The 17,771-nt window shown below is 37.6% G+C and overlaps 1 protein-coding gene across 1 annotated transcript in view; it reads right to left on the bottom strand.

Moving 5' to 3' along the window:
- Positions 1-17,771, bottom strand: part of CAMSAP3 (calmodulin regulated spectrin associated protein family member 3) — a gene marked incomplete in the record, with an annotated part of 1,204,937 nt that overhangs the window by 96,002 nt on the left and 1,091,164 nt on the right. The window contains 1 exon segment of the mRNA XM_044084445.1: positions 15,145-15,386. Within this exon segment, the coding sequence (XP_043940380.1) occupies positions 15,145-15,386 (242 nt within the window).

Raw genomic sequence — 17,771 nt, 5'->3', positions numbered from 1 at the left:
AAATGTTTAGCAGCAGAAGAATTAACTACAGCTATAGTTGCTGGATCAAGTTTGGGAAGAGTATTTAACAACTTAAAAGACTGAGGAACTTTAGACATCCTATCTGCCTTTCTAGGGTCAGCTGGCTGACTATCATGAAAACTGCAGGCAGTAACATACACATCCTCTAAAGCAGGCAGAACTGGTGGAATGAGTGTAAGTACTAGAAAGTAACAGCTCATAGTATTTTCTTATCGACCAAGAACCCCCACAGACAATCAATCAGAAACTAAGCTCTCCTCAGAGTATGAATCAGAAATCTGAGGAGAAAACCCCATATCTGTCCCTTCATCCTCCTGTCCAGATTCTGAATCTTGAATCTCTTCAAGAAAGAAGGAATCCTTTCTTTTACCAGAAACTACTACACAAGAAGGATTAATAACCTGAATTAAACACGGAGCTGGAGCTGGTAAACTACTCCTGTCTAAGGAAATTCGAGGAGGAGTAGATACAGGTTTACTTTTCTGTTTCCTTCTTGACAGGAAAAATGGGGGCAACAATGTTATTAATGGCAGCAACAACTTCCTCAGGAATGGGCACAACTACCTGATAAAATAGGGAAGCCTTCCCTACTCCCTTTTCCAGGGCTGGCAAGACTGGCTATGCCTTGCCTAATGAGGGAACCTCTCAATAGCTGCAGAGGACATGGCTAACCCCTGTCTATAGTAGTTGTAAGTGCTATGCCAGAGGGATCCTGACTATAAGATGAATGGCCTGAGGTACAACTAATGGCCACAGGAGAGTCACCCACTTGTGCCTGAGGCAAACTGTTAGCCTGCTGCAATGGCAAAGGCTGTTTGCTTATTTTTTTTTTCTTTTTGTGGCTGGAAGAAGGACTAAAAGATTGTTCCAGGGTCAAGCTGAAAATGGTGCCTCTTTACTTGAGGAAAACAAGCAGCAAATGCTGTTATACATAGTAAGAAGCACCTTAAAATACTTTGTCAGATTCACAAAGTAAAAAAGCTATTTCTCTACAGAAAAATGGTGTTCGGTTACTTTAGGCAACTTTTAAACTGAAAGGAAAAAAAAAAGTGCTCCTGTTTAAAAGTACATTACAGTCTCCTGACAGTCTTTAAAAATACAGACATTTTTAAAATGGAAGCCCCACCCCCCCAAGGGAGCTTTATCTTCCCAGCAAAGGAAGAGCACAAGCAGGCCATCTATCTTAAAAAGCCTCAGAGAAGCGTACTTGTCAGCAGCAAGAATTTGAAGTTACACTGCGATCTGCTAGAGATTCTTTTAGATAATTATTTTTCGTTTAATCAGCAGGTTTACAAACAGATTAAAGTAGCAGCTATGGGTTCAGCTGCTGCACCGCCCCTTTGCGAATTTGGTTCTTGGAAGGTAGGAGGAAACATTTTTTTTTACCCTTGGCTGCTACTTTTAATATAATCACTTATAACAGATTTGATGAGGATTTATTTTTCATTTTGGATGGTACTGAAACTGATGCCTATTCTCTAGTTAGGAAGATGAAGGAATTATCCGATTTTTTAAAGTTCACTATAGGAGAATGTGGGACTGAAGTGTGTTTTTTAGATGTTAATTTAAAGTGGAATTATTTGCATAATAGGTTTGAAAGTAAAATCCAGAGCAAAAATGCATTTAGTCACAATTATTTGTGTTATCAGAGTAACCACCCAAAATTTATTAAGAATAATATACCTAGAGGTCAAATAATCAGAGCATCTAGGATAGCATCAGACTACGCTTTATTTGAAACAAAAGTCTCATTTATTATTAATTTATTCAAGGCAAGAGGATATAACAAAGAGCTGCTTTTTAAGACAGAAACAATAATTTTTTCCACCTATATTATTAAAACCATTTTTAAAAATAAATGAGAGAAAGACCATTGACCCAAATGCAGCTATTTGTAATATTGATATGACTACTGATAGTTATGACATTTGTGCTATAATTAGAAATAACTGAAAGATATTACAAGGAATTACAGATTTAGCTAAGAGTACAGAGTCAAGTCCTAGATTTGTTTTTCATAGTTCTTACAACTTAAAATGCATACTACAGCATGTTAATACAAAAATCAACCTATGTCTTCCAAGCCTAAAGGAATGTACAAATGTGGAATGTGTCAAATAAGCAGATATATTTTAGAGGGACCTTATTTAAATCTACCACATTTGGGTTATATTGTTCAGATCTCAGGTGTATTTAATTGTAAAACTAAAGGAGTAGTGTATGTCAGTGTGTGTAATGGATGCAATGCCTACTATGAAGGCATGACCACTAGAAGTTTAAATATTCGAATAAAAGAACATTTACATGCTATTAAAATTAAAGATAAAAAATGTCCTACTTAAACATACAGATGAGTGCTTAAATTTTAAGAAGTTCTTGTTTATTGTCGTAGAACAAATTGATATGGATCAGAGGGGAGGAGATTTTTAAAATATGGTTGAAAAGAAAGAAACATCATGGCAAATAAAATTAGGAGCTGATAATTTTCCAGGCATCAAAGGCATGATCAACATTAAATGTTTTTTTTAATGATATCAGACTGAAGATTTTAGGCTTTAGTTAATTCAATCTTATACTAATTGGTGTTAATTGATGCTAATTAGTTTGCCTTTCTGATTGGAACTTTGTTGTTATAAAAGCAGTTAATGTTTTACGGTGTTTGTAACTGTTCTGAAGAAGTCCTTTATGGATGAAAGTATTGATTAAAGTTATTACACACTAAAAGCAATCGGGTATTTTGTCTGTTTTTGTCCTCTATTTGGGTGTTCAGTGAATTTTTGTGTTTGTTTATATCTCTTACTGTATGAAATACCCTGTTTTGTAAAGCACCGGACAAATCTAAAAAACTAGAAAACGCTGTGTAGACTCACCGAACACTCCGAAGCCCAAGTCTCAATTCCACTGAGAATACAAAGTCCAACTCGATGTGAATGAAAAAATACAAATTTATTTTAAGCTGTTAAAACCATACGCTTTTCGTCGGCTAACAGTCACACTTCTTCAGAAAGAGCAAACAAGAAAACAGTGCCTCCCCTTTATTGAAAACATTTAAACAGTTCACTAATTGAGAATTGAACCTCATCTGAATTAAAGCCCCAGTACTAAAAAAGCACTGTGGAAACAATGAACAACTAAATGCTCATGTAATGATAATATAATACCAAAATGTTAAAACCATATTACATGCAAAACAGATTGCCAGATAAAACAGTGTGTACGTACACACTTGACAAGTCTAGGACATGTAAGTAAATAAAGGTTTTGATTTTGATCATAAAAATTAAATATTTAAGAAAGTTTAAAACATAAAAAGCAGACAGCTGTGTGAACCCCCACTGCCAAGTTTGGAAACTGAAAAAAATTTTTAAGATTTTAAAAAACAGGACACACTGCCTATTGTGGAAATGGCCCACAGGGCCAGATAACCTCACACCAAAAAAGGTGGGAAAAAACCCTTCTCCTTTGAGGATCTGAAGTGAGACAGCTGTATCCATAAGCTATAAAAAATATTATTGTTACTGTTTTGCCAGACGTATGCATGCCCTAACTTGAAACTACTGTCCTGTGGCCATGACAAATTGTCAATGTAGCTAATGCACATTGCATTGTGACTCTTCTTAATACTACTACCCCGGTGTAAGTTTAAATAACAAACTCATGGGTGTAGTTGGTCACTGCCAACCTCCACTCTATTCCATTCTATTGAACACGCTTCTGAGAAACTGGTGCCCCCGAACCCTCTCCACTGTTGCCAGACTAGCTAGATGACACTAAATAGTGTCTACTACAAGATCATAGTCAGACAAAAAGTGGACCAAACTGGCAACACTGTACAATACATGGAGCCTGTACCTACTGCCCCCCTCCTTCCGTATATTTCCTTACTGAGTCCTGTAAAACCGCCTAAGCGTGTAATCTGGTCTTTTATTTTGGCCATGTATTGGGATCTTGAATCGTACTGCTAAATAAAAATAAAAAAATATATATATAAAAATATAATAACTCAGGTAACAAATGATATTTGAAATTTAAAAAAAATGAAGGGAATGGCTGTTAGTAACAAGGAAATATGAAAGACATGCAGAAATCCCTCCAGAATAGAATGATGTTGCTACAGGTCATCTCTTGAGCTTCTTTAACTTCAATAAGCAAGCCAGGTTCAAAGAACCATTTAGGCCAGGCACATGACATGCATCCAGTCTTAATTGCCACCACAGTTTCCTACTTTCTAAATACAAGGGGGTGTAGCCTCCCCTTGGGTTGGAACTAACCTGGTCTATAACACTAAATGTGAAACTGTGGCCCAAGTTTTCCATGACGTTTGGCTAGAGCATTCTCCAGTTTGCCTTTTCTGATGGCATACAGATGTTCATATATACGATCTTGTAATCTCCTGTCTTGCCTACATAGAAAGCAGGACAGCAGACACACTGGGCTAAGTACACTACCTGTGTACTATTACAGTTTTTATTTGCATGTCATTTCTACGTCTTTCATATGTAGTGCTTTCTTAAGTAGATGTTAGTGGACTCTTATCTAGTCTATTCACTCTGTGAACTAAGAATGAAACATATAGCAAATGTATGTTACATTTCTATAGCTTAATTGAAAACGAAATGCTCAGGGTATACTACTAGTATACTGTAGCCTGGCTACATGGAATAAAGACTTGGGATTTGTATATTAAGTGCAACTCACCTATCCTTAGTTACTTTCTGTACATCCATACTGAGACACTACTGTATCACAGTTGTAGGAAAGAAAACTCTAGTGCTCTTAATCTGTATTTGAATGTTTGCTAACTGAACTGTTGCATTTCTCTCTGTAACTGTGTATTAACATACTCATGTCCTATATATTTATTTCAGTTTTGTTGAGCCTACAAACTGAATATTTAGCATCCGGAAACCCCAATCACTGTCTTCCTGTCACTTGTGATCAGGAATACAGTGAATTAAAAAGAGGAAAACTCGCGAACAACTTGTAGGTCCCTTGCTATACTTTTGTAAAGCACATCGCCTGGGTTGGCAGCTTTAGCTACCTCGCTTCCTTTACCTCTGCACATTCCTTTTGTACAAGATCTTACCCTCATAATTTCCTATCTTACTATAGCTTTCTTTTTCCCCTCTCTGCTTGTTTACTACAGCTAAGTTATCAATAAGTGTCTGTCTTATTCCACAACTGTTTGATACAGTACCAGCGTAATTACAGAACGCAACTGTTCTACCAGTCTTTCCCTACCTAAAATCAGGCATAAACAGTTGTTGCAGCACTGACTGTTACTGGTAAGTGCTGTGGTGTACTCCAACCAACCTGATTAGTGCAGAACAGCCAATTGTTTCTTCTTGCAGCCATGAGCCGACTCTGCTCTGCTTGCTACGCTCAGGCTCACTCTGCTCCCCTACCCTATTCACACCCACCCCACCCCCGTATCCTGCCCTTTATACTTATTAAGCAATGTCCCTTATCTCAACCACCCAATCAGGCCTCTAGCCCTTTGTTACACCCACCACTGTTATCACACTAATACTTCAGCCACTCGCTTCCCACAACCTCCCTAGATCTCAACTACATCAAAACTACCTAGCAATACCTCAGCCAGGGAAACACTACAACACATCCTATCACCTCTCATTTTCAATTACCTCTCTTATATGACAACCCTCTCCTCCATAAAACACAAAATGCTACCCCTGAACGGTTTGCTTGTCATGATCCTCTTAATTGCTGCACATATTACCTCTATCAAAACATTAGCCCCATATCATTTAGTCAATCCCCCACTTATTCAACCCCATCTAAATGCAAGTCATCCTTACTAATAATCACACCGTCAATTTATAATTCCACTAACATAGATTATCTCCCTATAACATGACAAATCTGTATCTAAATATCTATTGGCCATCATTCGAATAACATCACAACTCCTACTCTATGGTGACATACACCCAAACCCTGGCCCTAAAAACAATCCTAACACCAACACCCAACTACCAATAGATATAATAAACATCCACAGAAAACCAACAGACTTCCTAATTCGTAATATTAACATAAGAAACATACTTAACAAAATAGCAGAACTACATGCTAACCTGTTATTATAGTCCCCTGACATAGTTCTTCTCACAGAGACCTGACTCAAACCACAAATTAAAGATACTGAAATACTCCCTCAAGGCTAGAACACAATCCAGAAAGACTGTACATCTAAGAAGGGTGGGGGTACTGCCCTACTTTTCAAAAACAACCTTACTATTGAATTCATAGACAATCACCCCACTAGCTTCAATAATGCAGAGACTTTATTCGCCAAACTTCAACTCGATTACAAAAAAATCTTATCATTGGTGTATATATTCCCCCCAGTTAATAACATTATTACAGTTGACTCTATCCTCTACTGGACATCATATGTCCTCCCCAAGAAACAATCATACCGGAAGACTTCAACATAGACTAGTCATTCATCAATTCATCCCTCCCCACTAACCACATAAACCTCCATGGCTTTACATAGTTTATCAAGACCTCCACCAGGATAGATAAATCAACCAAAAAGAATCCACACTGGACTGGATCCTTACAAATCAACCATCCCTATCTCACTACTCAGGCTTCCTACCGAACACCCTGAGTGACCAACTCCCTACCTTCCTACTAAGTCACTAAATTAAACCAATTAAAACAACCAACCTCCAACAGATACAATATACAAAGAATTTCAAAGCCCAAGATTTCACATCTGCACTAAATCATTGAAACTGGGGTCCACTCTTGAATCTCCCCCTAGATGAAGCAGTAGATTATTTTAACACTAAATTTCTTGGTATTCTTAACAACCTAGCCCCACCCACAACACTAACAACAAAGTCCAACCATGCCCCTTGGCTCACCAAAAGTACCCAGCAACTCCTAAAACCAAGAGAGAAGGCATGGGACACCTGGCGTCAAAATAAAACACACACACATAGGCAGAAATACCTTGAGATAAGAAATATAGCCAAAAAACAAGTGAGATCTGAAAAAATCCAATCTAAACACAAAACTAACCCACAAAAATTCTGGGCAGCCATCAATAAAATACTGCAGCCAGGAAAAATCAGTACACCTCACCCAAATATTCATACCACTATCACTAATATTGCCACACAGTTTAACCTATTCCATTCTTAACCTCACTAATACCAATTCATCCACAACATATCCAAATCTCAAGGACCCAACAACTAGCAAAAATTGATTCTCCCTAAAACCTGTCCTCACCAACACAATTTATACATACTTGACAAAATTAAAGCCCACAACCCTAGCAGCTGATCAACTACAAACAAAATACCTCAAAACTGCAGCCAAAGCCATCTCATACCCTGTTCTCCCTATTAATTAATAGGTCAGTCTCTGAACAACATATCCCAGCCCTTTGGAATATTTCCCGTATTACACCACTTCACAAAGGCAGAAATTCAAGTGACGTAACTACTGATTGGTCGCCATTCTATCCCCCCTGTCAAAAATCTTAGAGAAATGTATTCACTCCCAGGTTTTAAACTATCTTCTAAATAACAATCTCCTGGCTAACGGATATTGATTTCAGCCCAGTCACAGTACCACTACAGCACTTATTAGCTTTACTAACTCTGTAAATCACCAACAGAACAACAACAATCTTTCTCCACTATCTTTCTAGATCTCTCCAAGGCTTTTGAGACAGTCTCACATCCTAAACACCTAACTATACTCAAACTCAACCTAAGCAACACCACGATATCATGATTCATGGACTATCTATCCAACTGCCAGCAAGCTGTAAAATGTCAAAATTCCCTATCCCCTCTTCTCCCGGTAACCATAGGTGCCTCACACGGATCCATCATTGGTCCTCTCCTCATCACCTTAATTACCAATGACTGCTGCAAAGCCACCATCCACACCAACCTGGTACAATACGCCAATGACTCCACCCTAATCTGCTCTGCCCCCTCTCTCTAACTACTACAAAACATTACCCAAGAATCCTTTATCGCTGCTGAATCATGGTTAGCTGACTCACAGCCAATACTCAATGCTAAAAAAATACAGCTGTTATTTCATCCCACAAAAGCCATAGACCCTATTCCCTCTTTTAAAATTATCTCCATTAGCAACACCCTTATCTCGCCTATTTCACAGATTAAACTAATAGGAGTTATCGTAGATAACAATATGAAATTCGGCAAGTACATAGCACAAACAATAACAAAAGTACACAAAAAAACTTGGAATCCTTTATAGATGTAAAAAGTACCTTACTGACAACAGTAAAGCCATAATTGCTACAACCAACCTAATTTCTACATTACTCTGTGCTTCTCCCATACTAATTAATCTAAAAGGTGACAAACAAACAAGCCAACTGCTATAACAAAATTGCAAAGTTTGCCACCAACTCAGCCTTCAGGACCTATCATTGTCTAGCCCTCAGACAATTATCATGGCTGGAATTACTAAACTTAGTTACCTATAACCACCCACCAAATCCTATACCACCCAAAAAAATAGCCCTTCAAAGCCTAGTAAACCACTATACAAACAACAGTGTTCTAAGAGCCACCAACAAAGCTCTCACTGAAGTAACCAAAAGCAGGAATAGCTCTGGTGACTCCCTCTACTCCAGTGCTACTGCTGAAATATGGAATATCCTTCCTCTAGATATCAGAATCTTGGACAGTAAGCCCAACTTCAAAAACTATCTCCAGTCACACTTACTCAGCTCTTGGTACTTTACCTGCACAGACCCAGGATAACAGTCTGTCAAAGCAAGTTCTGTACCTTAGTCCATACTTGCTCTCTGCAATCATAACTCAGATGTCCCTGCTATAATCCCCCTCCAACCAACTAACACAGCACCACTTATGTCCTAATCTGAATACAACCCCCCTCCCACATCATCCTTCTAGTTCAAGCTCACCCCAGAAAGAACAAATCATTATCTTGTCCTACTGTATCAGTCCCCCTCAGGTTGATGCACAGTATACATCCTGATTAAACATCAGTTTCTCCCAAAGTCTACACTGGCACAGTATCAAATAATTATGCCTGTACATTTATCTGCTGGTAATACTCAGATATTTTGCAATGCAAACTTCTTGAAAATAGCTTTATCTCTTCAATTGTTCTCTCCTCTACTCTACTACCTCAACTGTCTTACAAGTCTAATGTATTGAGAACAGCTATACCAATGTTTCTATATTTTTTTGTATGTACCTCTATTTTTTACGCAGTGTTTATAAGTCTACTGTCTGTATCTTTATAGAGCTTTTCTCCTCGGGCCTCCCCTGAAAATATGCTTTTTGCCCAGTCGGACACTCCTGGTAAACAAACGTAAAATAAAATAAATAATACTCTTTGCCAAAAAGCAGAGAAGCTCTAAAATTATTAATTCTACCAGTATGATTCAGCACATGTATTTTTTTAATGTGTTCTGTATAATGTGACACATTTTTGTCTTCTTGTCTTCTTTGTATTCTTACATCCTTATTTATGCTCTTCATAGTGCATGACTTTTGTTATTGTAGGGGTTTTTATATTACTCATGTTTCATTACCTACTACACTTCGCATATCATAAGCATTTGTCAGTGCCAGTATAAATGCTGATGATACATTTTATTGCTCGTACGACACATACTAATCACTACAGATTATGCATTCTGCTCACCTTCTGTAATCTACACCTTGAATAACTTAGATATATTTGTATTTACTCATTTCTATATCCTGTAGTTTTCTAGGCAGTGGCTAAAATGGGTCTGTAATATATCAGTCAATTTCTCTAACAAAGATTAAAATAGATTAAAAATGCAATAAAGAGTAAACATGATAGAAGAAATATGAAAAAGAATAGAGGAAGAGGGGATATGACTTTAAAAATAAAGGCATAAACATCAATCTAGATATTAGAAATTAATTTCTCAGAAAGAGCAGTGCATAGACTACAATTTTTTCCACCTCCCCTCACCTGGCTGCTGTGCATCCTGCTCCTGTTGCTGGATTCACACTGTGTTCCAGTTTTGTCTCTGCAACAATTTACCTACCTGCACCCTTCTGGAAACCTCGGAACACTAAGGCACCTAAGAAAACCCCTAACATCTCCCAGAAAAGTTTGACCTATTAAAGGCATTGAAAGTATGTATCAATACTGACTCTATGTAACTACATGTAATTTAAATTCTTCTATATAAAGTTCTTAAATTATCTAGTACATGTAATTTAAATTCTTCTATATAAAGTTCTTAAATTATCTAGTCTTGGCCAACTAAACAGGCAGGCTAGCCAGCAGCCTTACCCACCCCCCCACTGTCTTCTACTTGTCTTCCAGAGTCTTACCCCTCGCATTACTTACCCTTTCCCATTCCTTTCCTCGTCCCTATCTCCTCTAAGACAAAACCATTGCCATACCAAGAGTGGCCACCAGGTGGTGCCTTACAAACTAACTCTGTAAAGTAACATTTTCCTGAGCTGTAATCTCCTACCTCGTTTTGGTAACCTTTCCTAATTACTAGCCTCTGCCCTGTTATTTCCTACCCCACTTCTGTAAGCTTCCTGAAACAAACCCCCAGTCACTCAGTTCTCAGTCTCTTCTTACACTTATCCACCACCTTTCTCCTTTTCCCCAGGCACTCTGCGATCAGCAACTACCAGTCTTGTATCCTGACTCTCTTCCTTCCTACCTCTGCATTCTGTCCACCTTTTTCTAACCACCAGACTTACCTGTTGTGTTTCTCTCACTTTGCTGATTGTCTTCCTCCACATTCTGCTCTATTGTCTCTGCCTGCTCCATTCGCCCTTCGGGCTCACTCCGCTCCCCTACCCTACCCTCAATTCCCACCCACCCCCAGTGGTCCTACTTTTATAACACCACAAACCACACCCCTACTCAATTGACACCAATTACACAACCACAATTACAATACCCCTCCCCTTCATCTCACCTCACCTTTCAATTACAGCACTATCATCCACCTTTAACTCACTAATTACACAACCACAATTACAACACTCCTCCCCTTCATCTCACCTCACATTTCAATTACAACACTATCATCCACCTTTAACTCACTACAACTTACTATAGTTCTCAAACTCTATCTGACCAACCATTCTTCATTCTCTGTCTTTTACCTCACATCTCAACAATGAACATAACATTGTATCCATCTCAAAACCAATCTTTATTCTTCCTATTACTCTTAACTCCTCTTATTACATCTTATTTCCTAACCTACTATGAACAACTCATACACTTCATCTCTTTACTTCCCTCTTTTCAAACCTCATCTCCTATCTCACCATCTCCTGTGACATTCCAAAATCCCATCTACACTTCCAATTACTCCCCAGCTAAATATCACAGACTAACTCATATAAAATGTTATAACCTGAAAACAAAAAAAAACTTGCCTACTACTTTGTCTTAAACCTTAAACCCAAACATCAAACACTGTACAACATACTTTTAGATGGAGATATTCATCCAAACCCTGGCCCACATCACACCCAGACCTTAACTACTGAAAACAATGACAACCCTGACAATGACATACCAGCAACCAGATCTACCAACTCTCTAACCATAGCTCATCTGAATATATGTAGTAGTTGCAACAAAATTGCACAACTACATGCACTCCCTGATGTCAACCAATTTGACATCCTATGCCTATCTGAAACATGGCTAAAACCCACTATTAAAGACTGTGAAATTACCCCACCAGGCTATAATGTAATTAGACTAGACCACACAACAAAAAAGGGAGGAGGTGTTGCTATTCTTTACAAAACTCACCTACAAATCAGCACCATTAACTTGGACCTCCCCATAAACAATAATGCCAAACTTATATGCTCTAAACTTCAAATAAACAAAAGTAAAGCCATCTATATTATTTGTACATATCTCCTCCCAGGAAATAATATTAACACCCTCGAGAACATTCTCAACTGGCTTGTATCCACTGTCCCACAAGAAACAGTAATACTTGGTGACCTAAATATTGATTGGAATCACTGCAACCAGTCAAACCCCACTTCCCATATTAATCTCCATAGCTTCTCTCAACTTATCTCAGGCCCGACCAGAATTAACAAAAGCAAAAATAGAGACTCCATTTTGGACTGGATACTTACTAATACTCCCCAACAAACCTACTCTTCAGGCACCCTACCAGATGATCTAAGTGACCACATGTTAACTTATAAGAAAAAAATCTAGCATCACTTTTCCTACCTCTTTCCATACATTACGCTCAAAAAAAAAAAATTTAACTCAGAACTATTTCTCACACAACTACATCACTGTAACTGGACTCCTCTAAAGTCACTACCTCTCAATGATGCTGTACAACACTTCAACTCCACATTCTTATCTATTTTAGATCAGCATGCACCCATACGCAAGATTAAAATCAAAACCAAACCCGCCCCCTGGATAAGCAACAATACTAGGCAACTAATCATAACCAGAAACAAAAACTGGGCAAAATGGCGTACTTCCAAAAAACAAGCTGACCATCAAACCTTTTGTGAATGTAGGAACAAAACAAAAAAAGCCATACTATCTGATAAACAGAACTACTACCTTCGTCTACAACAAATATCCAATAAGGAACCTAAAAAATTTTGGACCACCATTAATAATCTACTATCCCCAGGCCAATCAATCACACCCAACCCACAGGACTCTAACCCTGATAACCCTGTACAAATAGCCAATTCCTTTAATTCTTACTTCACAAATACTATACAAAATCTGGCTTACCTCCTGACACCTCAAATCTACACTCCTTCTCTGTTAATACATCACCCTCATTTCACTTCCATCCCATCCCTACATCATATATTTCTTCACTACTTCAAAAACTAAAACCCTTCTCACCCTCTGAAGACAAACTCCCTGCTGAGTTTCTGCAAATAGGAGCCAAAGCTGTAGCTTATCCTATCTCTATTTTGATAAATAGATCCATCAATGAAGGAACTGTCCCTGATATCTGGAAAATACCCCACATCATCCCACTACACAAAGGGGGAAACTCTATTGATCTAACTATCGTCCCATTGCTTTATTATCCCCTATTGCCAAAATCTTAGAAAAATGTATCCATAAACAACTCCTAAATCATCTTCTCCAAAACAACCTACTTGCTAGCTGTCAACATGGCTTCAGACCTTCCCACAGTACCACCACTGCTCTGCTCTTCACAAACACCATCAACACTAACCGCAACTTAAACAGTCTTTCTTCTGCACTATTCATTGACCTATCTAAAGCCTTTGATATGGTAAATCTCAAAATGCTCCTCCACATTCCCAATTATCTATCATTGGATCCTAACAACTTAAATTGGTTTCAATCTTACCTCGAAAACCGTCAACAAGCAGTAGTCTGGAAAAACTCAATATCTGACCACCGTCCTATTTCCCTAGGTGTTCCACAAGGCTCTATCTTAGGTCAACTTCTTTTTTCCATCTTTATCAATGACCTTCAATCAGCTATCCCCTTTTTCTAACTGTATTCAATATGCAGATTACTCCACTATTATCTGCACAGCCACCTCTTTTGCTGAACTTCAGTCTCTTACACAAAAAGCCTTTAACACAGTTGAACATTGGTTTTCCCAACGCTGCCTCCTACGCAACCCCAAGAAAACAAAACTTCTACTCTTCTCCCCAACACGTAACCAAATCCCCCTACATTTCTTGATCACTTCAAACAACAATACTAGTATTTCCCCTGAAACCACCACAAAACTACTAGGAATTACAATAGATAATAAACTCAATTTTGAGAATCACATTAACTCTAGTATAAAAAGTGTAAACAAAAAAATAGGAACCCTATATAGAATTAAACCATTTCTTACCCCAGCTACTAGAATCACCCTACTCAGGACCCATCTAATCTCTACTTTACTCTATGCATGTCCTATTTATACCAACCTGTCAAAAAAAAACCTTAATAAACTAGTTACATCCTACAACAACATTGCTAGATATGCTACCGGATCTCCTTTTAGAACCCACCACTGCATTAATCTAAGACAACTTGGCTGGCTCGAACTTCCTAATCAGATTAAACTTCAATAACTACTAATAGCTCACAAAACCCTGCACCAACCCACCAAAACTCCAATACTCACCAGCCTTATTACCCCTTATTATAACCTGAAACATCTATGCTCCTCTAACAAACTTCTGATCAACATTACTACACCTAATAACTCTGCAGGAGATGGCTTATTCTCCAACTCAGTTGGGAAACACTGGAACAAATTACCCACTGATATCACATCCCTGACTCCTCTTCCTATTTTCAAGAAGAATCTCAAATTGTACCTTAATAAAAATGGCTCTGCCCCTGTATTAACCCTGACAAGCTTGCTCTTCTGTCTCCTATCCCCCTTTCCTTCTCCCCTTTCTCTACCCAATAACCCAATAAATGTTTTCTACAGTTCCACAGCTAATATAAGACAGGAAACTTACCCTTTGAACAAATACTCAAAAGCTTCCTTTCTTTCCTCTCTTCTTAGGTGTATGTTTTGCCTCCCCTTCATAAAAGTAACTTTTTTAGCCCTATGAAAATAATCTAATTCTCTACTCATCCTATTATATCTCTGATACCTTTCCTATCTTTACCCCAGCTCTTTCTCACTTTATCCTTTCTTTTATTCTAAGCTACCTTTTAAATACTGTTCTTCTACTCATCTCAAAAAAAATTTGTATATATTTTATCTTTTTTAGTTTTTTTTTTCTGTTTACTGATTTGACTGTCTTAACTTTTATGTAGACTGATTTTTACTATGTATTAAAACTTGCAGCTTTTCTCCCTGAGCCTCTATTGAAAATGGACATATATCCAGATAGACTAGCCCGGTCAACAAATGTAAAATAAAATAAATAAAAGGAATCGTGGAGTGCAAGTCAGCAGAACTTTCAAGGGGTGGACAAACAGGAAAAGTAAGAAATGGTCAGCTACACAAAATTACAAATCACACAAACAAGTTTGCCTTTCCTGTTGACACTAATATGAGACACAATGTACTATAATTATTTCGACCAGTTATCACTCAAATGTACCATGTACCTAGATGATTTTTTGCAGGACTCCTGGAAATGACTGAATCATCTCTGAATTCACTTTTAGGACGAGCCTTTTTTACTGCTCTAACAGTTGTAGGCTTCTGACGTAGAACTTTATCCAGGTCCGCCATGATTTTTAGCTGTTGGCGACGTTCATATTCCTCTCTTGTGAAACATCCTCGCCTTGAGACTTCTTCTTCCTTTGGCTTTTCCTCCGGCTTGGGTTTTTCAACTTCAGAAGGTAGCCTATATTAAAAAAAAAAATAAGAATTCCTTGTACATTAACAGGCAAAAGACTTATTTTAACTTGTACATGTGATAAAAACATTGGCAAACTGGACCCATTTTCTGCCATAACTAAGGTCATAAAAAACGTAAACATGTTTAACATAGTTGACAATGGCAACCATACTGGTTACAATATATATACTGCAAAATTTGATGCTATACCTACGCAAACACTAGCAGAAATGTGGACAATATACAAAGAATTTCATGGAGACACTACATCTAGTTAATAAATGTTTTTATCAAGAATGTCTTTTATGAGAAGGCTTCCTACTATTTTATTGTCAAAAAGGTTTATTTGTATTTTGCTCACTACATAAGCCTGCACTGTCTTATTTTTTCCAGTGTTATCCTGACAAGGTACTTAGGAACTGTGAGACACCTGGCAAGGTTGCAGGAGAAATTCTGAAAGGTGGAATTTTCAAGGCATTTTGACTGTAATGGTGGGTTTGGGTCACTGGGTTGCCATTGTGAAATAAAAGGCTCAGAAGTTTACACAAGTAGAAATTAATGAAATAAAAACACTTGCTGGTACAATATAACAGAAAACAGTTATGACCAAAACCGTATATACTGAAACATAAGCATAGGATGTCAGTATTTTTTTTAAAACTTTATTGAATTATCATTTGTGAAATAGGCAAATTTGCATTTATACAAAAGTAATCAAACTGTATTAAATTAACATTAACAAATATTATACTTTGCATATATTGCTATAAATCATATAGCCTAAGCAATATTACACAAATTACTCAACACCTGCACCCTTTTTTTAAATAAGAAACGTCTTTATTAAAACCATCACTTATGATATAAGCAATCATACATTTATATAAATGAAAACAAATACACCAACACAATCCTAGTTGCAAGCATTTTACATCCCACACCATACTGACACACTCCCATTTGCAAACATTATATATCACTTATAATATACCCAATAATTTTCAGTCAAACATTACACAGCTCATTTAAGTCCTGCCTTCTTTTAAACCTCATTCCTCTCCTGTATGTATTGTTCCTACAATTTCTATTTTTTTCCTATGTAGTTTGCTCCCAGCCTTTTCTAAAGATCTCAATTCCAGTTGCTTTATCTCTGTTATTATACTCACTATTTCTAATGTAGTTGGTTTAGATTTTGATTTCCATTTTCTAGTAATTGCTTTTTTGGCAGCCACCATAATTAGACACAGCACGGCCTTACCGTGTCTGTGTAATTCTGATTCTGTATGATAGCTCAGAAAAATCATCTTCCTCGTCCACCCAGCATCTGACAGTGCATCCTGCAGGGAATCAAAGTCCACAAACCCACCACACTCTCAGAAAATATGTTCCCATGTACCTCTTTCTTCCCAGTCACACCTCCAATATTTGCGGTCTACCTGAGGAAGGTAGTATAAAAATATCTATGTAACCATTTCCAAGTAAAATTCCTAAATCTTCTACATTTTGTTGCATATTTGGGTTGCATACATATATCCTCCCATTGTTTCTTTGTGAATTGCTTATCCAATCTCTCTTTCCAGTCCTTTCTAATCTCCTCTGATTCTTATAGTTATCATACAATATTTTATATGGTCTATTAATTATTATTCCTTTATTAATGGTAGCTTCTGTGCTAGAGTCTACTAAAAACTCTACCAGTGCCGGTCTTTCATTTTCGACCCCCTATTTCTTTCTCTTTGCCTATTGATATGGAAAGCAATCTCTAACCTGCAGTCCAAATAAATTATTGGCCTCTTCCCATTATATTACCTTTCTCTCTCTAGGTATTTGCTCCCAATACCTTGGTTCCTTTGCCAGTTTTCTCCAATAAATTCCAGCCCCCTCTTGTCTACTGTCTATATCCCTAATTGCAGTCATCCCTATCGGCAGAATCTCCTTTCTCGTGTTGGCTTAATTGTTACATTCTGCTATATTATGGATATAATATTATGTATGATTATTGTTATTGTCCTTAAAAGCCTACATCCAAAATCCAGTCTCTCCTCGTTTCTTGAGCTTTCCCCTTGTTTCAACATCATCCATTTCCACTTTGAATTATAGTTTTCTGCTTGTGCTATGTATAGGAGTATTTAACTGTGTAGCTCTGAAATAAAGCAATTACATAAGTCAGCACTAAAAAATTAAAAGCACTACACCCTCACAAACTCCCCTTCAGTACCTTGATCCCCATTGGCCTTTTTTTCAATTATAAAAGAATTCCCAATACTATTCTAGCATGCCCAAAGGTCAGTTGTCAATCTCCTCTCCGGTCCAGCTGGAGAATCTGGGAATCTTGAGGCAATGTTACAACTGCCTCATGTACACAGACAACCCTCTCCTCCTCCCAACAAA

The sequence above is a fragment of the Protopterus annectens genome, chromosome 9.part0 (assembly GCF_019279795.1).
Source record: "Protopterus annectens isolate FY-2018-M chromosome 9.part0, PAN1.0, whole genome shotgun sequence".
Classification (NCBI taxonomy): Eukaryota; Metazoa; Chordata; order Ceratodontiformes; family Protopteridae; genus Protopterus; species Protopterus annectens.
Note: the sequence above shows the minus strand (reverse complement) of the source record. Positions and strands in the feature narration are given on the sequence as shown.